This window comes from Trichechus manatus, unplaced genomic scaffold (assembly GCF_000243295.1).
Source record: "Trichechus manatus latirostris isolate Lorelei unplaced genomic scaffold, TriManLat1.0 scaffold00015, whole genome shotgun sequence".
Classification (NCBI taxonomy): domain Eukaryota; kingdom Metazoa; phylum Chordata; class Mammalia; order Sirenia; family Trichechidae; genus Trichechus; species Trichechus manatus.
The window spans coordinates 11,028,122-11,054,537 of NW_004443951.1; the positions used below are offsets into that span (position 1 = coordinate 11,028,122).

The 26,416-nt window shown below is 39.7% G+C and overlaps 1 protein-coding gene across 1 annotated transcript in view; it reads left to right on the plus strand.

Annotated features, from left to right (window-relative positions):
• The window catches only part of TESK2 (testis associated actin remodelling kinase 2), a 126,185-nt gene that overhangs the window by 88,465 nt on the left and 11,304 nt on the right, over positions 1 to 26,416 (plus strand). Inside the window, exon 4 of the mRNA XM_023727126.1 lies at positions 24,649 to 24,795. Coding sequence (XP_023582894.1) covers positions 24,649 to 24,795 — 147 coding nt within the window. The remainder of the gene's footprint in view (positions 1 to 24,648; positions 24,796 to 26,416) is intronic.

Genomic DNA, 26,416 nt, shown 5'->3' on the forward strand with positions numbered 1-26,416 from the left:
CTACTTGCAGGCACGCCTCTTCCTGGCCCTCAGTCTCTGCCCAAAGGCACTCAGCTTTCTCTCTTCGTGGGCCAGGAAGCCTACCGGGCCATCTCCTGCTGCCAGGTCTCTGCTGCTGGTCTCGCCATCCTTGGTGGTTTAGGGCAAAACCGACCAATCCCCTCAGTGGGCCACAATTGTCTTATTTGCACAGCCCCACCTAGTCACCTGGGTGGGAGTCACAAGACCATGGCTAGAATGGCCACACAAAAGTTATCAATCAGTAATCAATTCCACCACAGCTGTAGACTTTCTCATGGTAACAAATTCCTTGACTAACTGGAAGTGCTTTTTGTCCTGATCTAAAATACCAGTCACTGCTCTGATTTCCTGATTGGTCTTATCACTCACTGGAATCAGTTTACATCCCCAGTATTTCATTTTCAGCCTCTGCTAGGCAGGTAAATATGTGATAGTCATTACTCATCGTCTGAGGACCAGAGAACTCTTTCTAGAACAGAGATTTCCCAAATTCAGGCATCAAGTTATCAACTTCAGAATTTGCTTGGGTTCTTCTTAGAAACACAGATTTCTGGAACCTCTCCTAAATTTAGTAGGTCCAAATAGGTTCCATCTGGATTCTTAAAAGATCCCTAGATTATTCTGATGAGCATCTAGAGTTGAGAATCCGTTTTCTAGAATGTTTTTACATCCCTCTTTGAGAAGTAAAGACCAAAATGTGAAGAAATTTAGGAAGGAAGGTTGTTTAACAGAATTTGCAAAAGTATTGGTTTTCTGCTGGCTTAGTGCCTGGTATTGGTCCTTATATCTTATGAAGGAGGATGCCATGTACCTCAATCTCTTTCTCCTTTCTCAGTCACTGAAGCACTAGAATGTGGAATGTGTGTTGCTTTGTACTGCCTTTTATTTGCAAGGCCAAAGAAGGCAGAATAGTGAGGTTTTAATTTCTCTGTGCCTTATTGTTTTCATCTGTAAAATAAAAATATACTCACCCGAGGACTGTAAAGATTAAATACATTGTTGTGAGGAAGAGAATGTTTAGAAAGTGGAGAGCAGAGGTTTAGTTTTGATGTTCGAGTTTGAGTTGTGTGGTAGATTATGCAAGTGCAGATGCTGAGTAGATAATTGAATATACTGGACTATAGGGAAGATAGAAATGGGATGCTTCAGCACATAGATGGTATTTAAAGCATGAACCTAGGTAATATCACTCCAAGGGAGTATAGAAGAATGCAGCTAGGAGCTGAGCCCTTGGACATCACAATGTTGAAAGTCTGAGGAGAAGGGCGGACTGAGGAGTGGTAAGTAGGGTGGGAAAAAAATCAGGAGAGTAAGTTGGCCTGGAATGGAAAGAAAGAAGGAGTTTCAAGGAGGAGGGAGTGATTAACCGTGGCAAATGCTGCTAATAGGATAGTTGGTGACCTAACAAGGATGTTGTGAGGATGAAATGTAAAATGCTTAGCACAGTATCTGGTGTATAGTAATTGCTTAATGTTGTTGTTAGGTGCTGTCGAGTCAGTTCTGACTCATAGTGACCCTGTGTACAACAGAACGAAACCCTGCCTGGTCCTGTGCCATCCTCGCAATTGTTGCTGTGTTTGAGCCCATTGTTGCAGCCACTGTGTCAGTCCATCTCATTGAGGAACTTCCTTTTTTTCACTGACCCTCTACCAAGCATGAAGTCCTTCTCCAGGGACTGATGCCTCCTGATAACATGTCCAAAGTATATGAGACAGTCTCGCCATCCTTGCTGCTAAGGAGCATTTTGACTGTACTTCTGCCAAGGTATTTTTGTTCATTCTTCTGGCAGTTCATGGTATATTCAATATTCTTCACCAACATCATGATTCAAAGACATCAGGCTTTCTTTGGTTTTCCTTATTCATTGTCCAGCTTTCACATGCATATAAGGCAATTGAAAATATCACGGCTTGGGTCAGGGAAACCTTAGTCCTCAAAGTGACATCTTTGCTTTTCAACATTTTAAAAAGGTCTTTTACAGCAGATTTGCCCAATGAAATACATCATTTGATTTCTTGACTACTGTTTCCATGGACATTGATTGTGGATCCAAGTAAAATGAAATCTTTGACAGCTTCAATCTTTTCTCCATTTATGTTGCTTATTGGTCCAGTTGTGAGGATTTTTATTTTCTTTATGTTGAGATGTAATCCATACTGAAGGCTGTGGTCTTTGATCTTCATCAGTAAATGCCTCAAGTCCTCTTCACTTTCAGCAAGCAAGGTTGTGTCATCTGCATATCGCAGGTTGTTAATGAGTCTTCCTCCAATCCTGATGCCCCATTCGTCTTCATATAGTCCAGCTTCTCGAATTATTTGCTCAGCATACAGACTGAATAGGTATTGTGAAAGGATACAACCCCGCTACACACCCTTCCTAACTTTAAACTACAAAGTATCCCTTTGTTCTGTTCGAACAACTGCCTCTTGCTCTATGTACAGGTTCCTTGTGAGCACAATGAAGTGTTCTGGAATTCCCATTCTTTGCAATATTATCCATAATTTGTTATGATCCACACAGTCGAATGCCTTAGCATAGTCAGTAAAACACAAGTAAACATCTTTTTCGTATTCTGTGCTTTCTAACATCAGCAATGGTATCCCTGGTTCCACGTCCTCTTCTGAATCCAGCTTGAATTTCTGGCAGTTTCCTGTCGATATACTGCTGCAGTCACTTTTGAATGATCTTCAGCAAAATTTTACTTGCATGTGATATTAATGATATTGTTCGATAATTTCCACATTTGGTTGGATCACCTTTCTTGGGAATAGGCATAATTATGGTTCTCTTCCAGTCAGTTGGCCAGGTAGCTGTCTTCTAAATTTCTTAGCACAGACGAGTGGGCACTTCCAGTGCTGCATCTGTTTGTTGAAACATCTCAATTGATAGTCCGTCAATTCCTGGAGCCTTGTTCTTTGCCAGTGCCTTCAGTGCAGCTTGGACTTCTTCCTTCAGTACCATTGGTTCCTGATCATATGCTACCTCTTGAAATGGCTGAATGTCAAGCAATTCTTTTTGGTCCAGTGACTCTGTATTCCTTCCATCTTCTTTTGATGCTTCCTGCGTTGTTTAATATTTTCCCCATAGAATCCTTCACTATTGCAACTTGAGGCTTGAATTTTTTCTTTGGTTCTTTCAGCTTGAGAAATTTCAAGCATGTTCTTCCCTTTTGGTTTTCTATCTCCAGCTCTTTGCACATGTCGTTATAATACTTTACTTTGTCTTTTCGATCCACCCTTTGAAATCTTCTGTTCAGCTCTTTACTTCGTCATTTCTTCCTTTTGCTTTAGCTACTCGATGTTCGAGAGCAAGTTTCAGAGTCTCTTCTGACATCCATTTTGGTCTTTTCTTTCTTTCCTGTCTTTTTAATGACCTCTTGCTTTCTTCATGTATGATGTCCTTGATGTCATTCCACAACTCACTTGGTCTTCGGTCATTAATGTTCAACGCGTCAAATCTGTTCTTAAGATGATCTCTAAATTCAGGTGGGATATACTCAAGGTCGTACTTTGGCTCTCTAATTTTCTTCAGTTTCAACTTGAACTTGCATATGAGCAATTGATGGTCTGTTCCGCAGTCGGCCCCTGGCCTTGTTCTGACTGATGATATTGAGCTTTTCCATCGTCTCTTTCCACAGATGTAGTTGATTTGATTCTTGTGTATTCCAACTGGTGAGGTCCATGTGTATAGTTGCTGTTTATGTTGGTGAAAAAAGGTGTTTGCAGTGAAGAAGTTGTTGGTCTTGCAGGCTTTGGGCTTATCAGGATAAAAAAGAAGCGTGTTCCTGTTATCTATTGCTGCATAACAAACTACCTCAAAATGTAGTGGCTTAAAACACCCATTTTATTTTGTTTGTGATTTTGTGGGTCAAGAACTTGGGAAGGGCTTTGCTGGGTCTCTGATGCACAAGTGTCAGCTGGGGTGACTGGGTGGTTGGGGGATCCACTTCTTTCAAGATGGGTTCTTTATTCACATGTCTCGTGCCTTGGTGCTCCTTGGCCCCTCTCGTTCTCCACATGGTATCTCATTCTCCAGGTCATCCCTATGTGGGTTGGGCTTCTCACCGCATGGTGATCTCAGGATAATTAAATTGTTTACATGGTTACTGTTGAGATTTGCAAGCCACCCAAGTGGAAGCTGTAAGGCTTCATATGACCTGGCTTTGAAAGTTCCAGAATGTCACTTAAGCTGTATTCTATTATTCAGGCAAGTCACTAAGGCTAGCTCTGATTTAAGGGAAGGAGAATTAGATTCCATTTCTTAATTACCATCTTTAATCCTTTGCAGTGCCCTTTCATGAACTCAGTGTTTAGTGTCTGGGGTAGTAGAAATTTCTTACAATGTTCTTCCTTAGAAACTTTAAAAAAAAAAAAAAAAATCCAGCTGTTATGCTGTTAAGTCTCAGATCTCTATGTATTATTGGCTGTTATTCATTCTGGTTGTTATTTTTTTTTTCTATCACTTCCCATTTTCTGTTACTTCATATGCAGCTGGGTTACCCCCTAAAACTCATCACCCCTTCCATCCTTATCTTTTCTCTTGTTAGAACCCTGTTCCTCCAGATAAAAAATATGGGGTTAGTTTTGACTTTTTCCTCATCTATTGAATTTAATCAGTCACCAATCCTATTTTCTTCTTTGTTATAGCTTTCTTTTTATTAATTTTTATTTTATTATGGTAAAATATATATAACAAAACATTTGCCATTTCAACCATTTTTACATGTTCAATTCAGTCACATAAATTATGCTTACAGTGTTGCACAACCATCACCACTGTTTCCAAAGTTTTTCATTACCCTTAAGAGAAACACAATACCTTTTAAGCAATAACTCCCCATTTCCCCCACCCACCTGTCCCTGGTAACCACTAATAAACTTTCATCTCTATGCATTTGCCTATTCTAGATATTTCATATAAGTGAAATAGTATTTGTCCTTTTGTCTCTGACTTATTTCATACAGCAGTGCTTTCAATGTTGATCCATGTAGTAGTAGCATGTATTCTCTTTATAGCTGAATAATATTTCATTATATGTATATCCCACATTTTGTTTATCCATTTAGCTGTTGATGGACACTTGGGTTGTTTCTACCTTTTGGCTATTGTAAATAATGCTGCAATGAACATCTGTTTGAGTCCCTGCTTTCCAGTCTGGTTTCGTTGATTGTTTCTATTATTCGCCTATTTTATTTCCTTTCTGATGTTTGCTTTTGTTTTTCTAGTTCTTCAAGTTGTAAAGTTAGGTTATTGATTTGAGATATTTCTTCTTCTTAAAGTATAGGGGTTTACTGCTATAAATTTCCCTCTGAATACTGCCTTTGCTGTATCCCATAAGTTTTGGTATGTGTACTTTCATTTTCATTCAACACTAAGTATTTTCTGATTTCTATCTTGATTTCTTCCTTAATCCATTGGTTGTTTAATAGTGTGTCGTTTAATCCCACATATTTGTGTATCTTTCAGTTTTCATTCTGTTATAAATTTATACTTTCATTTTGTTGTGGTCAGAGAAGATACTTTGTATGATTTCAATTTATTCATTTATTGAGACTTGTTTTGTGACCTGGCATATGGTCTGTCCTGGAGAATGATCTATGTACATTGGATAAGAATGTATATTGTACTGTTCTGGGGTGAAGATTCTATATATGTCTGCTAGTGCTTGTTGGTTTATAATGTTCAAGTTCTCTATTTCCTTACTGATCTTTCTAGATTTTCTGTTAATTATTGAAATTGGTATACTGAAGTCTCCAACGATTATTGTAGAACTGTCTGTTTCTTCAATTCTGTCAGTGTTTGCTTTATATATTTTTGGACTCTGATGTTAGGTCCATATATGTTTATAATTGTTAGATCTTCCTGATGAATCGACCCTTTTATTATCATAAAAGCCCTGGTGGCACAGTAGTTAAGAGCTTTGCCTACTAACCAAAAGGTCGGCAGTTCAAATCCATCAGCTACTCCTTGGAAACCCTATGGGGCAGTTCTTCTCTGTCCTATAGGGTCGCTATGAGTCAGAGTTGACTTGATGGAATGGGTGTTATTATTTAATATTTTTATCTCTTCAAACAAATTTTGACTTAAAGCCTATTTTATCTGATATCAATGTAGCCAGTTCAGCTCTCTTTTGGTTACTATTTGCATGGAATATTTTTTCCACCTTTTCACTTTCAACCTATTTGTGTCTTTGGGCCTAAGATGTGTCTCTTGTAGACAGCATATAAATGGATTGTGTTTTTTTTTTTAAATCCATTTTGCCACTCTTTGCCTTTTTATTGGAGAGCTTAATCCATTTAAATTGAAGGTAATTACTGATAAGGAAGGACTTACTTCAGCCATTGTTCTATTTACTTTTTGTGTGTCTTATACCTTTTTTGTCCACCATTTCCTCCAGTACTGCCATCATTTGTGTTTAGTTTTTGTTTTTGTTTTTTGTAGTGAACTACTTTGGTTTCCTCCTCCTTTCTTTTTGTGTTATTTTTTTAGATTTTTTGTGTGTGTGATTACTATGAGGATTAAATTTATCATCTTAAATTTATAACAGCCTAGTTTAAATGGATAACAACTTGGCTTCAGTAACGTACAAAAATTTTATATAGTTTTAAACATACCACTGATCCCCCTCCCTTTATGTGTCATTGTTAGGTGCTGTCAATTTGGTTCTGACTCATAGCGACTCTATGTACGACAGAACGAAACACTGCCCAGTCCTGTGCCATACTCACAGTTGTTGCTGTGCTTAAGCCCATTGTTGCAGCCACTGTGTCAGTCAGTCTTGTTGAGGTTCTTCCTCTTTTTCGCTGACCCTCTGGTTTACCAAGCATGATGTCCTTCTTCAGGGACTGGTCCCACCTGATAACACGTCCAGACCGTGTGAGACAAAGTCTCCCAATCCTTGCTTCTAATGAGCATTCTGGCTATACTTCTTCCAAGACAGATTTGTTTGTTCTTTTGGCAGTCCATGGTATATTCAACATGCTTTGCCAACACCATAATTCAAAGGCAGCAATTCTTCTTCAGTCTTCCTTATTCATTGGCAAGCTTTCACATGCCTGTGAAGCAATGGAAACTACCATGGCTTGGGTCAGGCGCACCTTAGTCCTCAGAGTCACATCCCTGCTCTTTAACACTCTGAAGAGATCTTTTGCAGCAGATTTGCCCAACGCAATGTGTTGTTTGATTTCTTGACTGCTGTTTCCATGGATGTTGATTGTGGATCCAAGTACCCCTTTATGTAGTTGTTATCATAAATTACATCTTTATACAGTATGTGCTCAGTAGCATAAGTTATAATTATACTGTGTGTATTTGTTTTTTGGACCAATGTAGGGCATGACTACTAAAATTATAAACCAAAAATACCATAAAACTGGCCCTTATATTTGCCCGTGAGATTACCTTTATCGGAGATTTTTCTTTTCTACGTATTATCTTTGAGTTATTGTTTAGTGTCCTTTCAGATCTAGCTGAAGAACTCCCTTTGCATTTCTTGTAGAGCAGGTCTAGTTGTCACAAATTCCCTCAGCCTTTGTTGATCTGTGAATGTCTTAATTTTACCCTTATTCTTGAAAGATACTTTTTCTGGATGTAGAATTTTGTGGTGATCACTCTTCTTTCAGCACTTTAAATATGTCATTCCACTGCTCTCTGGCCTCCAGAGCTTCTGAGAAGAAATCAGCGTTCATTCTTGTTGAAGCTCCCCTGTATATGACATTTCCCTTCTTTCTTGCTGCTTTCACGATTCTCTTTTTATCTTTGGTTTTCAAGAGTTTTCTTATAATGTGTCTCAGTGTGGATCTCTTTGGGTTTATCCTACTTGGAGTTTGTTCAGCTTCTTGGATTTATAGATTCATATCCCTTCATCAAATTTGAGAAGTTTTCTGCCATTATTTCTTCAAATATTCTTTCTGTCCCTTTCTTTTTCTCTTCTCGTTCTTGGATTCCAATGATACGTATGTTGGTTTGTTTGATGGTATCCCACAATTCCATTAGGCTTTGCACAGTCTTCTTGATCCTTTTCTTTTTTTGCTTTTCAGACTCAATAATTTTAATTGCTTTAGCCTCTAGTTCACTGATTCTTTCTTCTGCCAGCTTAAGTCTGCTGTTTAGCCATTCCATTGAATTTTTCATTTCAGTTATTGTATTTTTCAGCTCTAATAATTCTGGTTCCTTTTAGTAGTGCCAGTCTCTTTATTGGAGTCCCTGGGAGGTGCAAATGGTTAATGTACTCAGCTACTAGCCAAAAGATTGGTGGTTTATGTTCACCCAGCAGTACCTTGGAAGAAAGACCTGGTGATTGACTTCTGAAAAATCAGCCATTAAAAACTCCACTGAGCACAGTTCTGCTTTGACACACATGGAGTCACCATGAGTCAGAATCAACTTGATGGCAACTTGTTTATCTCTTTACTGATATTCTTGTTTTGATCATGTAACGTTTTCCTGGCTTCCTTTCATTCTTTGTTTTTTCCTTTAGTTCTTTGAGCATGTTTAGTACTGTTGTTTTACAGTCCTCTAGTCTGTCCATTATTTGGGCTTCCATAGAAACAATATCTCTCCACTCATCTTGTTCCTTTAAATGGGCCGTCATTTTCAGTTTCTTTGTATGCCTCATGGTTTTCTGTTGAAATTGAACAAAATGTATATGCAATATTACAGTGTGTTAGCTCTGAGCATGTGTGTGACTTCCTTAATTTTCTTGTCTGCACGGTGTTTTTGGAAACACTAAATTCTTCAGGAAACTTCCAGGTGGTCACAGCCTTTAATCTTTGCTCACTGCTACCTCCCTTGCCCTGTTTGAGCTCTGATTCAGGCCAGACCAAGGCTTCAGTCCTTCAGGCAGCTCCCAGACATATCAGAAAACACACACTGAACAGTCCTCCTGCAAAGTCTTCCCTATTCACTCTAGAGTCAGAGATTGGCCCCCTCTTGGATAATGTGAGCTGTGGTCTTCCTTTGCTGCAGCAGCCATCATGGCCACCATGCCAGAAGGGGGAGGGGTAGAGACAGTAGAAAAAAAACTTTTTCTATTATTTAAAAATCACCTTTTTCTTGTTTCAACATGCAGTTAGTTGCTGCAATTCTCTGCTTACTTTTCAGAGTTCTTACAGAGTTGAGATTACAGATTTCTAGTAGCTTTTTTTGGTGCTCATGTGAGAGGGTCAAGATCTTAGACCTGCTCATGCCACCATCTTCTAGGAACTGTTAGTCTTTCTGATTTCTTTTTCTCCATCCCAACTGCCACTATCTTATTCCATGCTTGGATTTATACAGTACTTTATAGCTGTTTTTTCTCTATCTTTGCTTCAGTTTGATGTACTGCTACCTGAATAATCATCACACGTGCTTTGATAATGTGATGCTTCTGTTTAAAAACATTCAGCATTCTAGACCCATTGTGATCTGGTTTCAGAATATGAATCACTCCCTTTAGTTACACTGGTCTTTTTACTATCTTCAAAAACATCATTTAAAAAGCTGCCTGCAGTTTGTTGTATTGTGGTGGCTTGCATGTAGCTATGACACTGGAAGCTTTGCCACCAGTATTTAAAATACCAGCAGGGTCACCCTTGGTGATCGTGTTTCAGTGGAGCTTCCAGACTAAAAAAGACTAAGCAGAAGGACCTGTCAGGCTACTTCTGAAAAAATTGGCCAGTGAAAACCTTATGAATAGCAATGGAATATTGTCTGATGTAGTGGCGGAAAATGAGCCTCTCAGATTTGAAGGCACTCAAAATGCGACTGGAGAAGAGCTGCCGCCTCAAAGTAGAGTTGACCTTAATGTCGAGGATGGAATCAAGCTTTCAAGACCTTCGTTTGCTGATGTGGCACAACTCAAAATGAGAAGAAACAGCTGCAAACATCCATTAATAATTGGAACGTGGAATGCATGAAGTATGAATCTAGGAAAATTGGAAGTCATCAAAAAATGAAATGGAATGCATAAAGATGGATATTCTAGGCATTAATGAGCTTGAAATGGACTGCTGTTGGCCATTTTGAATTGGGCAATCATGTGGTTTACTATGTCAGGAATGACAAATTGAAGAGAAATGATGTTGCGTTCATTGTTGAAAAGAAAATTTCATGATCTATCCTGAAGTACAACACTGTCAGTGATAGGATAATATCCATACACCTACAAGAGAAACCAGTTGAAACGACTATTATTCAGATTTACACACCAACCACTAAGGCCAAAGATGAAGTTTTTTTTTTTATTTTTTTTTATTGTACTTTAGGTGAAGGTTTACAGAACAAATAGTTTCTCATTACACAGTCAGTATGCATATTGTTTTATGACATTGGTTAACAACCCCATGACATGTCAACACTCTCCATTCTCAACCTTGGAGGACCTTTTTTCTTTTTTGGTGAAAATATACATAGCCAAAGATACACCATTTCAAAAATTTCTAAATGTACAATTCAGTGACATCGATTACATTCTTCAAGTTGTGATGCTACTCTCACTATCCTTTTCCAAATTATTCCATCACCATTATCTTCAACTCACTACCCCCTAGGCTTCCCATCAAACCTTTTGAGTTGCTGTTGTCAATTTGATCTCACATAGATAATTCGTTTTTTGTACTTTAGATGAATGTTTACAGAACAGAATAGTTTCTCATTAAACAGTACACATATTGTCCTATGACAATGGTTAACAACCCTACAACATGTCAACACTGTCCCTTCTCAACCTTGGGTTCCCTGTCACCAGCTTTCCTGACCCATCCTGCCTTCTAGCCCTTGTCCCTGGACTGCTGTGCCTCATTAGTCAAGTTTTGTTTTATGGAGCTGTCCAATTCCCAGCTGAACGGTGAACCTTGGGAGTGACTTCACACTGAGCTAAAAATGTGTCTGGGGGCCATAATCTTGGGGTTTCTTCAGTCTCTGTCAGGCCAGTAAATCTGGTCTTTTTGTGTGTGTTAGAATTTTCTTCTACATCCTTCTCCAGCTCTGTCCAGGACCCTCTGTTGTGATCCCAGTCAGAGCAGTCAGTGGGGGTAGCCGAGCACCATCTAGCTGTACTGGACTCAGTCTGATGGAGGCCTTGATAGCCATGGTCTATTAGTCCTTTGGACTGATCTTTTCTTTGTATCCTGTTCTCTTCATTCCCCCTTGCTTCCGAAGGGGTGAGACCAGTGGAGTAAAAAGATGAAGATTTTTTTACCAACTTGTGCAGCCTAAAATTGATCAAGCATGCAATCAAGATGCATTGATAATTACTGGTGATTGGAATGTGAAAGTTGGAAGCAAAGAAGAAGGACTGGTAGTTGGAAAATATGGCCTTGGTGATAGAAACATCGCTGGAGATCACATAATAGAATTTTGCAAGACCAATGACTTCTTCATTGCAAATACCTTTTTTCAAACATAAACAGCAACTATACATGTGGGCCTCAGCAGGTGGAATACACAGGAATCAAATCAACTACATCTGTGGAAAGAGACAATGGAAAAAGTCAATGTCATCAGTCAGAACAAGACCAGGGCTGACCATGGAACAGACCATCAATTGCTCATATGCGAGTTCAAGTTGAAGCTGAAGAAAATTAAAACTTGTCCACTAGAGCCAAAATACGACCTTGAGTATATCCCACCTGAATTTGGAAACCATCTAAAAAATAGGTTTGACACCTTAAACACTAATGACTGAAGACCAGAGGAGTTGTGGAAAGACATCAAGCATCATACATGAGGAAAGCAAAAGGTCATTAAAAACACAGGAAAGGAAAAAAAGACCAAAATGGATGTCAGAAGAGACTCTGAAACTTACTCTTGAACATAGAGTAGCTAAAGCAAAAAGAAGAAATGATGAAGTAAAAGAGCTGAACAGAAGATTTCAAAGGGTGGCTTGAGAAGACAGAGTAAATTATCGTAATGAAATATGTGAAGACCTGGAGTTAGAAAACCCAAAGGGTAGAATGCACTTGATATTTCTCAAGCTGAAGGACTGAAGAGAAAATTCGAGCCTTGAGTTCCAATATTGAAGGATTCTATGGGGAAAATAGTGAACAACACAGGAAGCATCAAAAGAAGATGGAAGGAATACACAGAGTCACTGTACTAAAGGGAATCGGTTGATGTTCAACCATTTCATAAGGTAGCATGTAATCAAGAACTGATGGTACTGAAGGAAGAAGTTCAAGCTTCACTGAAGGCATTGGTGAAAAATAAGGCTCCAGGAATTGACAGAATACCAACTGAGGTGTTTCAGCAAACGAGTGCCGCACTAGAGGGGCTTACTTCTCTATGCCAAGAAATTTGGAGGACAGCTGCCTGGCCAGCCGACTGGAAGAGATCCATATTTGTGCCCATTCCAAAGAAAGGTAATCCAAGAGAATGCAGAAATTATCAAACAATATTATTTATTTCACACACAAATAAAATTATGCTGAAAATCATTCAAAAGTGGCTGCAGCAGTACATTGACAGGGAACTGGCAGAAATTCAATCCAGATTCAGAAGAGGACATGGAATGAGGAATATCATTGCTGATGTCATATGGATCCTGGCTGAAAGCAGAGAATACCAGAAAGATGTTTACCTATGTGACTATGCAAAGGCATGTGACTGGGTGTATCATAACAAATTATTGACAACATTGCGAAGAATGGGAATCTCAGAACACTTAATTGTGCTCAGGTGGAACCTGCATATAGACCAAGAGGCAGTTGTTCGGACAGGACAAAAGGATACTGTGTGGTTTAAAGCAGGAAAGGTGTGTGTCAGGGTTGTATCCTTTCACCATACTTATTCAGTCTGTATGATCAAATAATCTGAGAAGCTGGACTATATGAAGAAGAATGGGGCATCAGGACTGGAGGAAGACTCATTAACCTACAGTATGCAGATGACACAACCTTGCTTGCTGAAAGTGAAGAGGACTTGAAGCACTTACTGATAAAGATCAAAGACTACAGCCTTCAGTATGGATTGTACCTCAACTTAAAGAAAACAAAAATCCTCACAACTGGACCCATAAGCAATATCATGGTAAATGGAGAAAATATTAAAGTTGTCAAGGACTTCATTTTACTTGAATCCACAATCAATGCCCATGGAAACAGCAGTCAAGAAATCAAATGACATATTGCATTGGGCAAATGTGCTACAAAAGACCTCTTAAAGTGTTAAAAAACAAAAATGTCACTTTGAGGACTAAGATGCACCTGACCCAAGCCATGGTGTTTTCAGTTGCCTCATATTCATGTTAAAGCTTGACAATCAGTAATGAACACTGAGGAAGAATCGATGCCTTTGAATTATGGTGTTGGCAAAGAATGTTGACTATACCATGGACTGGCAGAAGAACGAACAAATCTGTCTTGAAAGAAGTACAGCTGGAATGCTTCTTAGAAGCAAGAATGGTGAGACTTTGTCTCACGTACTTTGAACACGTTATCAGGAGGGACCAGTCCCTAGAGAAGGACATCATGCTTGGTAAAGTAGAGGGTCAGCGAAAAAGAGGAAGACCATCAACTAGATGGATTGTCAGTGTCTGGAACAAAGGACTCAAGCATAACAGTGATTGTGAGGATGGCGCAGGACCAGGCAGTGTTTCGTTCTGCTGTACATAGGGTCACTATGAATTAGAACTGATTCGATGGCATCTAACAACAACAAAACTTCTTGAGCTTAGATGTGCCTTCCAGGACCTGGAATGCCCTTATCTCTCTTCTCTCCCCCACTCGCCAAGTATTTTCAAATCCCAGGTTCTCTAATGAAGCTCAGACTACTTAATATGGCCTAGAGTAATACTCTGTGTGCTTGGGCCCATAGTATATGTTTAGAATGTGTTTATAGTTGATTGTGTGGTATAGATTTAGATCTAAGAAAGCTGAATTAGCCCCAGTGGGAGAAGCAGAAATAAAAAATAGTGTGAAATATCACATCTAAAATGTGTTCTCAATTAGAAGTTTGTTTATTTTACTTAAACTTCTACTTGCAAAAATAGCTAAATATGTTCCTACAAATATATTTTAGCATCTGCTTCACTTTTGAATAAGGTGTCTTTTATTTATTTGTTTAGTTTTTGGTTTGGTCATTCAGTAATAAAAAAAAAAAAAAACTAAATAAATTGTGGTACAGGTTTTTTGCTCTTATTCTTAGTAGCTCCCTATGACATTTGAGAAACAAGAATCTAAGGCTGGCAGCTAACCCACAAATAATAGAAGAGTTCATTTAGTTACTTTTTCCTTAAAGAGGTTTTTTTTTTTTCTGACTTGCTGGCTTGCTTCTGCTCTTATTTATTCATTCAAAAATATTTATCGAGCACCTGCTATGTTCTAGGCACTATTCCAGGTACTTGGAATGTAACAGTGAACAAATAAAAATTCCAGCCCTTGTGAAATTTACATTGTAATCAGCAGGGAATGAGTGGAGGAGTTAGACTAAACAAGAAAACAGGTTGTAATATATATGGTGTTAAGTGCTGAGGGGTTTGCAGAATATGGGGACAGGGGAGGCCTCATAGAAAAAGCAAAAATTTAAGGAGGTGAGATAACTAGCTGTGTGGGTATCTGAAGAAAGAGTGTTCTAGACAGTGGGAATAGTAAGTGTCATGGAGGCAGAAGCGTGGTTGAAGAATTCCAAGGAGTGTGGTATGGATGCCGTAGAGAGTGAAGAGATAGTAGCAGATAGGGGCCAGAGAGGAAACACCGGCCAGATCACGTTGTGTCTTAGAGACCATTATAAGGACTTTAGCTTTTACTCAGAATGAATTGGAAAGTATTTGGAAGATTTGAGGAGAGGTATGACATGGTGTAACTTATATTTTAACAGTATCACCCTGGCTACTGTGTGGTGACTAGACTGAAAAAGGGAGCAAGGGTGAAAGCAGGGAGACCAGTTTAGAGACTATTGCAATAAACTGGGTGAGAAATGATGGTAACTTGGATTGGAGTGGTAGCAGTGGAGGTGCTGATTCTGGATTTGTTCTGAAAGTAGAAAAAACAGGATTTTCTGATGCATTAAATATGGATGGGAGAGGATGAAAGATGTCAAGGATAACTTTCAGGTTTGGGGCTGAATACCTGAAGGATAGAGTTGTTGTTAATGGGAATATGGAATGTAGGAGGTACAGGATAGGAGATGGTTACAAGGTCAGTTTTGAACAAGTCGAGATTGAGGTATGTATTGGTCACCCAAGTGGACACCCAGCATTGGACACCTAGTGTGTTAAAAATGCCTTTAATATGAATCATCTTAGTTAGGAACTTAACCTCTTTCCGTTTCTGTTTTCATTTTGTCCTGCTATTCAGATCTGTTGGGGAGGCAGGGTGTGTTGTCTTTACTCTTCCTTAATGATTGCTTTGTTCATTCTGGGCCCAATCACCAGGTTAATGTCAGAGATTCCTAGCTGGATCTTGAGGGTGTGAGGCTGTAGTAGATGTGGAATAGCAAGCAAGCTAGAGGGAAGAGTGCTTTTAAAAATGGCCCCAGTAGACCATGGTTTCAGGGGACATCTAAGTCAATTGGCATAACAAAGTTTATTAAGAAAATGTTCTGCATCCCACTTTGGTGAGTGGTATCTGGGGTCTTAATAGCTTGTGAATGGCCATCTAAGATGCATCAATTGGTCCGAACCCACCTGGAGCAAAGGAGAATGAAGAACATCAAAGACACAAGGAAAGTATTAGCCCAAGAGACAGAAAGGGCCACATAAACCAGAGACTCCATCAGCCTGAGACCAGAAGAAGTAGATGGTGCCCGACTACCACCAGTGACCACCCTGACAGGTAACACAACAGAGAGTCTCTGACAGAGCAGGAGAAAAATTGGGTGCAGAACTCAAATTCTAGTAAAAAGACCAGACTTAATGGTTTGACTGAGACTGGAGGGACCCCGGAAGACATGGCCCCTGGACTCTCTGTTAGCCCAAAACTAAAACCATTCCCGAGGCCACAACTCTTCAGAAAAAGATTAAACTGGACTATGGAACATAAAATGATACTTGTGAAGAGTGTGCTTCTTAGCTCAAGTAGACACATGAGACTAAATGGGCAGCTCCTGTCCAGAGGCGAGATGAGAAGGCAGAGAGTGTCAGGAACTGATTTGAATGGACATGGAAAATCTGAGGTGGAAAGGAGGAGTGTGCTGTCACAGTATAGGGAGAGCAGCTAGGGTCACATAACAGTGTGTGTATAAATTTTTGTGTGAGAAACTAACTTGAATTGTAAACTTTCACTTAAACCACAGTTTTAAAAAAAAAAAAAAAGCCCCAGTAGCCATGTCACTGGTAAAGTTGTTATGTATTTTTGGGATAGGAAAGCAGACTGGATGGAATGGCCAGGAGACCTGGCCTGATCTTAAGTCATACTATGAGTCTAATGATTGCTGCTGTTGCTTCATGGAGAAAGGGAATATGCTTATGATTATGTTTGTTTATTTGTTTGAGAAGATTTGTTCTACTGACTTATCTTTTAATGTTTACTTTATTTAAACAAACCCCTTTTGATTATGAGATGTTTGTATAAGAGTTAAAAATCTGTGAAGAAACTTCCATCTTTTTTTTTTTTTTTTAAATCTCATGGGAAAAGGGTTGTTTTGATGCTTGTAGTTGGTTAAATCCATAGAAAAACACTCATAGTACTTCATGCACATTAAATAAACTTACGTTCTTAAAGTGGTGAATAGGTTTATACTAAGTGTCTATCTGTGGGAGAGGAGGAGGGAAGAAGAGTGGTGTCTGTATGGCCTTTTACTTGGCTTTCAGCTACTGATAAAAGAAATATCTTCTATACTTTCCAAAAGGAGATCTCCGTTATATTTTCTAAGTCCATGTGATTCTGATTGTTTTGGTGAGTTGGCGATAGGGTGATAACAGGATCCTCCAAAGTTCATATCACTGAGTGTCCAAATGTACTGTTTTTGTGTATCATTTTATGTCTAATGCCTACCATAGTACCTGCCATATAGTAGGTGTTATTAAACATTTGTTTTTGGATGGTATTTATCATAAAGTTTCTCTAAAAGAACATTTATATTTTTGATCTTAAGTTATATTAATGACTAAATTGAGGGGGCCTCCAATAAACCAGTACCAGTTGCCATTGAGTCAGTTGCGGTTCATGGTGATGCATGTGTGTCACAGTACAACTGTGCTCCATAGGGTTTTCAATGACTGATTTTTCAGAAGTAGATCACCAGGCCTTTCTTCTGAGGCACCTCTGGGTAGACTCGAACTGTCAACCTTTTGGTTAGCTGCCAGGCTCGTTAACTGCACCATCTGGGAACTCCCCTCCAATAAATGAGAGGACTTGAAACCTCCCTTCATTTATTTAAATGCACTCAATCATGCATTTATTCATTCAACTGTTTATTTATTTCACTGGATACTGGGCTTACAAAGTTGAGAAAGACCTGGTCTCTGCCATCAAGGCTATAGTAGCGTGCTTGGCAATAGTAGAAGTACGTACAGGGTATTGAAGTGGCACAGAGTATGGGATGGGGTATAAGGAATGCTTTCCAGAATAAGGGACTCTAGCTGGGTTTAGAAGGACGAATAAGAATTAGCAAAGCTATAAAGGAAAAATAAAGGTATTCTGGGCAATAGGTAAGCATATGTGAAGGCAGAGAAGATGAAACATTTAAATATTCGGAAACATATTTTTGGTTGGTAAACTATATGAGAGGAAATGGCCTTCCTCTAAGTCTTTTACTTTGTAACAAGAGTTGGTGTGCACCTTCTCTTTGAGTCAGCTCATTACCACTGACTGTCTCAGGCAGGCAGGCCGGCTCTGGTGGACCTCCTGGAATGGAGGCGCATTTGGGCCTTGGTCGATGTACAGCTGTACGCTTGTAGTGGCTGTGGATCCTTGAGCTGAGAACAGGAGGCTCTTTTGGAGCACAAGCCTCCCACAGGGCGCTCTTGGGATGCCTGTCCTGGAATTACCCAGGGCAGTAACAAAGCTTTCTTTTCTTCTTTAAACCAAGCCAGCAGGATGGGATGTCTGCTAGCCTTTGTGCTTGGAACCAACCAACAAACATACAGTGGCTAGCACAATGGCATTGTTGGGCTACAGTGAAAACTGGGTCGGGGCTCAGGCCCTCCTCTGTAATAGAGCCCATCCAAGGAGTAGAGGGCCAACGAGCCACTCGTTCAGCTGCTTGGCATTGATGCTTGGTTTCTGACCTAGATGGCCCATAAGATTCTGGAATCTCTTTCCATTTGCTGCTCTGGACACCTCAATTTGGAATTTCTGAGTTGCCTTTGATTCTCTTTCCACAGTTCCCATATCTCCAGTTAGTTGCTAATTCCTTTAGATTCTACCCCTGCGTGTTCTGACTCTAGCCTATTTTTTTCCATGCCCATGACAGAACTCTAGGTCAGGTATTTGGTCACCTCTCATCTGGACTGTTGAAATACACTTCAAACCTGTCTTCCTGCCTCCAGTGCCTCCCTCCTTTTTCCTGCTTCCAGAATGATCTTCCTAAAATGCAATTTTAATTATATTATACCTTTACCTAAAAACATTCAGCGGTCTGCCAAACTAAGTATAGATGCCTCATCTTGGTATTCCAGAACTTCCACACAAATAATAAATATAATAATAATAATACAACTAATATATATTGAGAATTTTCTTTGACTTTTTCTAAGCATTTTATGTATGTCAGTTTATTGACTCTTCATAACAACTCTATGGGTTGGATACTATTATTATTCCCTTTTTATAGATGAGAATTAAAAAAATTGAGTAACCAGTCCAGAGTCACGGATGAGTAGGTAGCCAGAGGTGGGATTCAATCCTAGACAGTTTGACTCTTGGGTCTGTGAGCTTCATCACTACACTGTAGTGCCCATCTTAACGTTTTAGCTTCATACTTTCTTCTTTACTTATACCATATGCAAAAGGAAAAAAAGAAAAAATTGGAGTAACTACTAATCTCTGCACTTTATGTTTGTGTTGCTTTTGCATAGAATGTCTTTCTTAACTGCTAAACCTAATGAAACTGAATCTTCAGTTACTGAATGTTAGCCAGGCCTAGGTGGCGGAAGGATGTTCCAGGTAAAAGGGCCAACAATGTGTACAAACGTGCAGGTAAGCAGAGGTCAGACCTTTATAAGCACGAGTAAAAGGCACTGTATTGCTAAAGATTGTGGGTTTTATCCTAAGAGTCATAGGGCATCATTAAATAATTTTAACAGGAGAGTGGCTTCAGGTTGGCGTTTCAGAAGGATCATCTAGACTTGTGGAAATCATTGGATTGAAGGCTAAGTCAGTTCAAGATGCAAGAAGCCAGCAAGACTAATTAGAAAGCTAATGGAGTAACCTAGGAGAGGGATGATAATGATACTATATTGATAGTGGAAGAATAAGTTGTGTGCTATGAGCTAAGTATTGTTTTGAATGTACTTTGTATACCTTGTTTCTTTCAATTACTCCTTGCCTTTGATCAAACACCAAATCCTATTGATTCGACCTCAGTATGTCTCTCAGATATTATCCTCCCTTCCATTCTTGATGCCATTGTCTTATTTAGGCCTTTGTTAACTCCCACGTGGATAATTCCAGAAGCCTCCTCAATTCCTGGCCTTTTGATATGGTTTTTATACTACCAGTGGAATGATATTTGTATATAGCATATCTGATCATGTTATTCTTCTGTGTGGAAAAAATTGTTGATTTTTTCTGTCTCCCCTACTAGACTGTGAAATAAGGCAGAGACTGGCCCCACTTATCACAGTGTTTTCACATAGCAGGTTTTTAGCATTTGGGTAAGTTGATGGATGGATGGATCTTCCTTAACACAACCGTGCTAATTAGTGGCAAACTATCTCTGCTAGTTGGATGGCAGCCCATTTATTCACCTTGGGTAAATGCCCTAGCTCTAGGCCAGTTGGGTAGATTTTTAAGAAGGAATAATAATTCTTATAGTTGGTGTTTCTTCAGAGCCTCTCTGAATGCCTTTGAACCACTGTTCAGAGATAAGTATATTTGGTTTTAGATATCAGTACACTGATAATTCACAGTTAAAAAAAAACTACCATTTTGTCTTATTCTTCTCATTGGTTATGATTGGGTAAGACTACTGTAGCTTACTGGAATCAGCAAGGACTAGAAACAGGATTCCTGGGTGTAGTGAGTTTTACCTCAGGGAGAGGTCAGTATTGCCTAGTGTTGAGTGTTGCTCTAGAATATTCCCTGTCTGAGCATGTTTGTGTCTGTCTTGGCCAGGGTTGGTACCCACCAGAGCCTGTAGGGATATGTGAGAAGAGTCTATACTCTTCAGCCTAGACAGCTCCTACCCATCCTCTAGGATTCAACTCAGATGTTTCTTCTCTGAAACCTTCCAAACTCCCCAGGAAGAATTGGTCTCTACTTTCATACCCCCAGTATTTACCTCTGCTATAGCGTTATTGGTATTATTTACTACCCATGTGTCTCTCAAACTGGATTTCTTTAAGGTATGAACTGGGTGTTATTCCTCTTTATATACACACATTTACTGTGCCAGGCACTATTCTAAACTTTGGGGCATATAGTATTGAAGGAAACGAACCAGACCCTACTCTCATATGAGGGTGTCAGTAAGGGAAAGAGCAGTCAATAAACGTTTGTATAAATAACCTGAATTGATATTCCTGAGTGGGGAACTACTGTCCATTTATCCTGTCCCTTGGTGATTTTTTATTTTTTAGGATGTTGGCATTTGATTTCTTGCATTTTAGTAATAAAGGTTTATTTACATAAAGTTTAGTAACCAACACATTTATTCATTGAGTGCCTTCTAGGAAAAGGGTCCATATCTTCACTGAAATCAAGTATCAAACACAAATGAAATGGAAGAAATGCTGTTATAGTATTTTATTGTTTTTGTTAGAATATGAGGAAGAGAGGCAGGCTTTAGTGTAGGTAAAGTTGAGGAACAATCACTGAGAGGTATTGAAGTACCTAAAACACATTTGATTGGCTGATATTTATAGATTTCTGAGCTTAATAGTTTAAAGCAACAGCAATAAAAAATGTAAAAACGTCTCTCTTTATTAAAAACCCATAACCCATTGCCGTTCAGTTGACTCAGACTCATAGCGACCCTATAGGACAGAGTAGAACTGCCCCGTAGGGTTTCCAAGGAGCGGATGGTGGACTTGAACTGCCAGCCTTTTGGTTAGCAGCCATAGCTCTTAACCGCTGCGCCACCGGGGCTCCTCTTTCTCTGTTAAGTTATTTAAATGTATTGTCAATTTAGTAGGGCTGCCTGAGGTAGTGACCTGGAAGAAAACCAAAAACAAACCAGCTGCTATCCCCATGCAGAAAAGCTGAATACTTAGTGCAGTTGCTGTTGTCTCTGCTTCCGCAGAGGGATTTGTTCAGAGGACACACCAGCTGAGTCTGCATCTGGAGTTATTATGGGGAAGTGAACGTTCCAGCTAACAGGCACATAGAATGTGTGTCAAGTTAGGAACCCTCCTTGTTGGCAGATCTCACACTTCCTTTCCTCATACATGCAAAAGTCTTGAGACATTGGGAAGTTGTGGTTTCTGAGGGCCCAAAGACTTATCACCCCCACTAATGTATTCAGCAAAGGCAGGCAAGAGAAACAGGCTGCAAAAATAAACTCCATTTTGTTTGCTTCTCTGGTCCTGTTTTGTGCTTTTTGTGTCTTTCCTGGAAAAGCCGGAGCTAGTTACTACCAGTGAAATTTCTCACCTTGATCCACCTTTTTTCCTCTGCTCCTCACCCTCTGGCTTGGTCTGTGGATTTCTCAAGGCCTCAGAGACATCGCTGTATAGAGTAAACATGTGCTTCTCTGAATCAGAACCAAGAGTTCTGGCCTAGCCTGACCCACAGAGAGTGCACATATAGTCTTTTCGTCATAGTCTCTCCTGCCTGTCACTCTGGAAACCCAAGTGGCTCCCAAAGACAGGCCTTCCAAGTCACACTTGTCACCATGCCATTGAAGTGAACCCACCTCTTCATACCTTTGAATTCTCAGAACTAAAGAAATTTGCCTCCATGATTAGATGTCAACTTCATTGTCCCCACGTGGCTTGGAAATTGCAAGCTTAGTTTCTTTTCAGCAAACAGGCACCTTAAATGTGAACCTTAGGCAGATTCAGCTAGAATGAAGAGAAGAACGCTGTACTAATGCTGTAATTATGCCCCAGTTTAATTTTCCAATGATGGATTATCAAGCAGGATGAAGCAAATCAACAGGTTTCCCTTCTGAGAAGTTGTGTATTTTTAGCCATTCTGTTTGCCTTGCTGAACTTGATCCGCGGCATCGAAGGATCTGAAGTGCTGCATGGTGCTGCCCCCAACTGGTTCTTTTTGGTGCTTATATTAATTACCACATCAGAAAATCTTATATGCTACTTAACATTTTTTTCTAAGTACTTCCATATACGTTTATTAGATTCTCACAATAACATTGTGAGTTATATAAATCAGAGATTATTATACTGACTTTATAGTTGAGAAAACTGAAGGATAGCCTTGTTAATTGATTTGTCCGAAGTTACATGACTGTTAAGAGGCATAATTGGACTAGAGTTCAGATCTCTTGCCCTTCTATCCCATAGGCTTCCTGGTTTTTTGTAAATTTAATATCACCCCAAAATAAGTATCAAGTATATGTATATAATTTAATAAGTATAAGTATATATACTAATAGTAACCTAAGTATGTATGTATGTATATATATATGTGTGTATATGTATCTCTGTGTGTGAATATATATATTTTTTTAAGAGAAATTTGCCCCTTTTTCTTTTCTCTCTTGGCAGGTGGAGGGAGAATAATCCATTATGTGAGGCTTGAGTAAATTCATTAACCTAATTGGCAAAAATTTTTGAGCTCCTACTCTGCGTGATGCTCTTAGACTCAGATGCTGTGATCTCCAATGTACTGTAGTGGTAAAGAGTATGGACTCTGGAACTAGACTTCTTGGGTTTGAACTCTTGCTCTGACACTTAATAATTGGATAACCTTGAGCAAGTAAACCTCTGAATGCTTTGTTTCTTCATCTGTAAGATGAGAATAATAGTACACTCACCTCCTAGGGTTATTGTGCAGATTAAATGAGATAATATACATAAAGTTCTTAGAATACTACCTGGCACTAAGTAAGCGCTCTATAAATATTAGCTGCTATTATTATTATTCTCATCTATACATAAACATGCTATTTGATCTTAAAAAAAAAAAAAAAGCAAAGCAGCTCTTTATAGGTATATAGGAATGAAGAACAGCCAACTTTTTGAAAGAGTACACCTTCACATAGTTTTTCCATAGCCCTATCTCCTACTCGCTCCTCAGTTCACTTTGGTCTTATCTCACCACTTTACTGAAACTGTGCTGGCCAAGGTTCCCAGTGATCTCTAGGTGCAAATCCAGTGGACACTTTCCAAGCTCATTTTACTTGACCTGCAGCATTTGATACTGTTGATCATTTCCTTTTGGAAATGTTCTCCTCCTTTGGCTTCTATGATGACATTCTTGCTTGGTTGTTCTTCCTCTGCCTGCCCCTTTAAATGTTCCTCTTCCTTAGGAATCTGTTAATTACTAACCTTACATGTTAACCCCTGGACATTTTCATATATTCCTTGGCATCAGTGACTATTTCAGCTGAGTGTTATTGCCTTCTAGGTGTTAGTCTCCAGCTCAGACTTTGTTCCTAAGCTTTAAACTATCTGTAGGACATCTCCACCTGTGTTGTCCCACAAGCACCTTAAACTCAACGTGTCCAGCTAAACTCACTATCTTTTAACAGTGCTACTGCTTCATAAAACCTGCTCCAGCCCTTATATTCTGGATATCTAATAATGATATCCAGGCACCAGCCTGGGATCATCCTAGAGCTTTTTATTGTCCTCTTCCCACCATCAGGCAGTCATCAACTTTTGTTGACTCTGCCATCTGAATACATCTTGAATCTTACCCTGTTCCAGTGCTTTCACTCGTGCCTTGACTCAGGTGCCCTTCTCTCACCAGCCTTATTGCAATAATATCCTGTTTCCCCTTTTCCATATTCTCCTTTTAATCCATCCACCATACCATTGTTAAAATAATATTTTCTTTTAAAAGCAAATATAACCATGTTGCCCCTGCCCCTGCTTTAAATGTTTCATTTGTTCCCTATAAATAGGATAAAGTCCATATATCTTAGCAAAGCATATCAGCCTCACTTCCTGCCCTTCCTGTATAATGCACTCTGGCCATACTAAATTAGTTTCCTGAATGTACTGTGCACTTAACCTATAACTTTGCATATGTTGCTCTCTCCTATGTGTGTACTGTCCTTTTCTGCTATCCCAGGTCATCCTTATACACTCATTATTTCCTCTCTGCAGCTTTCTCTGACTGCCCAGACTGAGTTATAGCTTTATCCTCTGGGCTGCATGGTGCTGTCATATCTGTATATGCCTATATTTTAGCATTTACCACATGATATTGTGTCTCTATTCCTTAATAGATTGTGATCTCCTCAGAGAAGGTATCTTTGTATGCAGCACCTACCACAGTGCCTGGATTGAGAATAAGCCTTCAGTAACTTAAAAAATAAATAAATATACAGCCTCTGTCTTCTAGGTTTTTACTCTCTAGTGGTTTCACCACCAGCCTAAGCATTTTTGACAAATGGTAGCTGGGTTTTCCTTCTGTTTTGCAGTATATCAACTCTGGAAACTTGGAACAGTTACTAGACAGTAACCTGCATTTGTCCTGGACTGTGAGAGTAAAACTGGCCTATGACATAGCAGTGGGCGTCAGCTACCTTCACTTCAAAGGCATTTTCCATCGGGACCTCACATCTAAGGTAAGAAGGCTTTACTTACACAGCTCTTTGAGAGACACTGTCCTTCTCCCTTACCAAGAAAGCTGTGTTAAGAGACCAATCATTAATGAGCTTAGAAATGATGGAGAATCTCTTATACATTTAACAATTAATCACAGAGGACAGAACTCATCACTCTGTATAGCTAGTCCTTAGAAAGCCTGTCTCACCTCACAGCAGGTGCCTTTGAGTGTTGAGCCAGGCAACACATACACCTTGAGAGCCTTCATGTTTGACTTCAGTCTCCTGAATGTGTGTTGCAGGAACAGATGACATGAGGAGGGTTAAGAGAGTCTTGCCTTGTAGGAGTGACAGCAGTCAAGGTGGTGTGAGGGCCTGTCTCTTAGTGCTCTCTCTCATGGTCTCCAGGAGGTAGCTCTTAGTTAAGAGCAGGAGTTTTAGTGATTTTTAGTCACTTGAGTGCAGATTTTGAGGGCCATGATGTACGGACCCAGTTTCTGTCTGTGTGATTGAGTTTCTGCCATCCTGCTTGTTCCTCTTTGGCATCAGCTGGTTTCTGTAGTATTCTTTTGCTTTCCAAATTGGTGTGTGACCAGGTTAGAAAAGAGTTGCTTTTAGAAGAAGTTGGCCATGCTACAAGGCAGGCATCTCAGGGCCAAGTGGCCCAGGACACCACTGCGACAAGGTTTATATAAATAGTACTGTTTGATTGTTGATGGAGGAACTATAAGGGCATCTAACAGATCTGCCCAGGAGCTGAATCTAAAATCTTCTAGGGAGAGATATAGTAGGAGTATTGTACCTGCCCAAGAATAGCTGTTATTTCATTCTCCATCCTTAACACATACACATATATATACATGATACATATACTCCTACACATCCCTTCTGTCATGGATGAGTGGGAGGGATCCTGTTGTAAAAAGTTTTTAGTGAAAACAAAAGCAGGCTCTACTCTCAGAGCCAACAAGACCTAGAGCAGCAAGTTTCCTGGCTGCTTTACACTGCAGTTGCTCTGGTGTTTTAAAAGCAATACTGTCCCTGAAGGACCCTGGCTGTTGGTTTATAAACTACTGCTCAGTAAATAGCTTTAGAGAGGTGATTATAGGGCCCTGGGTATGGCAGGGCCATTTGTAGTCAGCTGAGCTATTCCTGGAAGGCACAGATGGTTAAGTGGTTGGTTGCTAACCGAAAAGTTGGCAGTTCGAACCCACCCGGCAGCTCTGTGGGAGAAAGTCCTGGCAATCTGCTTCCGTAGAATACAGCCAAGAAAACTCTATGGGGCAGTTCTGTTCTGTCATGTGGAGTTGCTATGAGTCAAAAAAGGACACGACGACACCTAGCAAAACAGCATTGTTCCTGAAGGAGCACTAAGATGGGCAAGTAGGCTGGGAATCAGCAGAGGACTGGTTGTAAGGAGCCCTTTATCTAAATAAGTACCTGCAAGGACTGGACAGTTGGTAGGTGGAAGGTGGTATTCTATCCCTTCATCAGCCTTTTCTTCTCCTCCCAGAATATTTTAGGAAATCAAGACTAGGGAAACTGTAGTTGTTCCAGGCAGATGGGTAGTGTTGTATTAATTTAGCAACTGCCTTAAGTTGATAGCTTACTGTCACCTTTGGTATCCAGCCCAAATCAAATC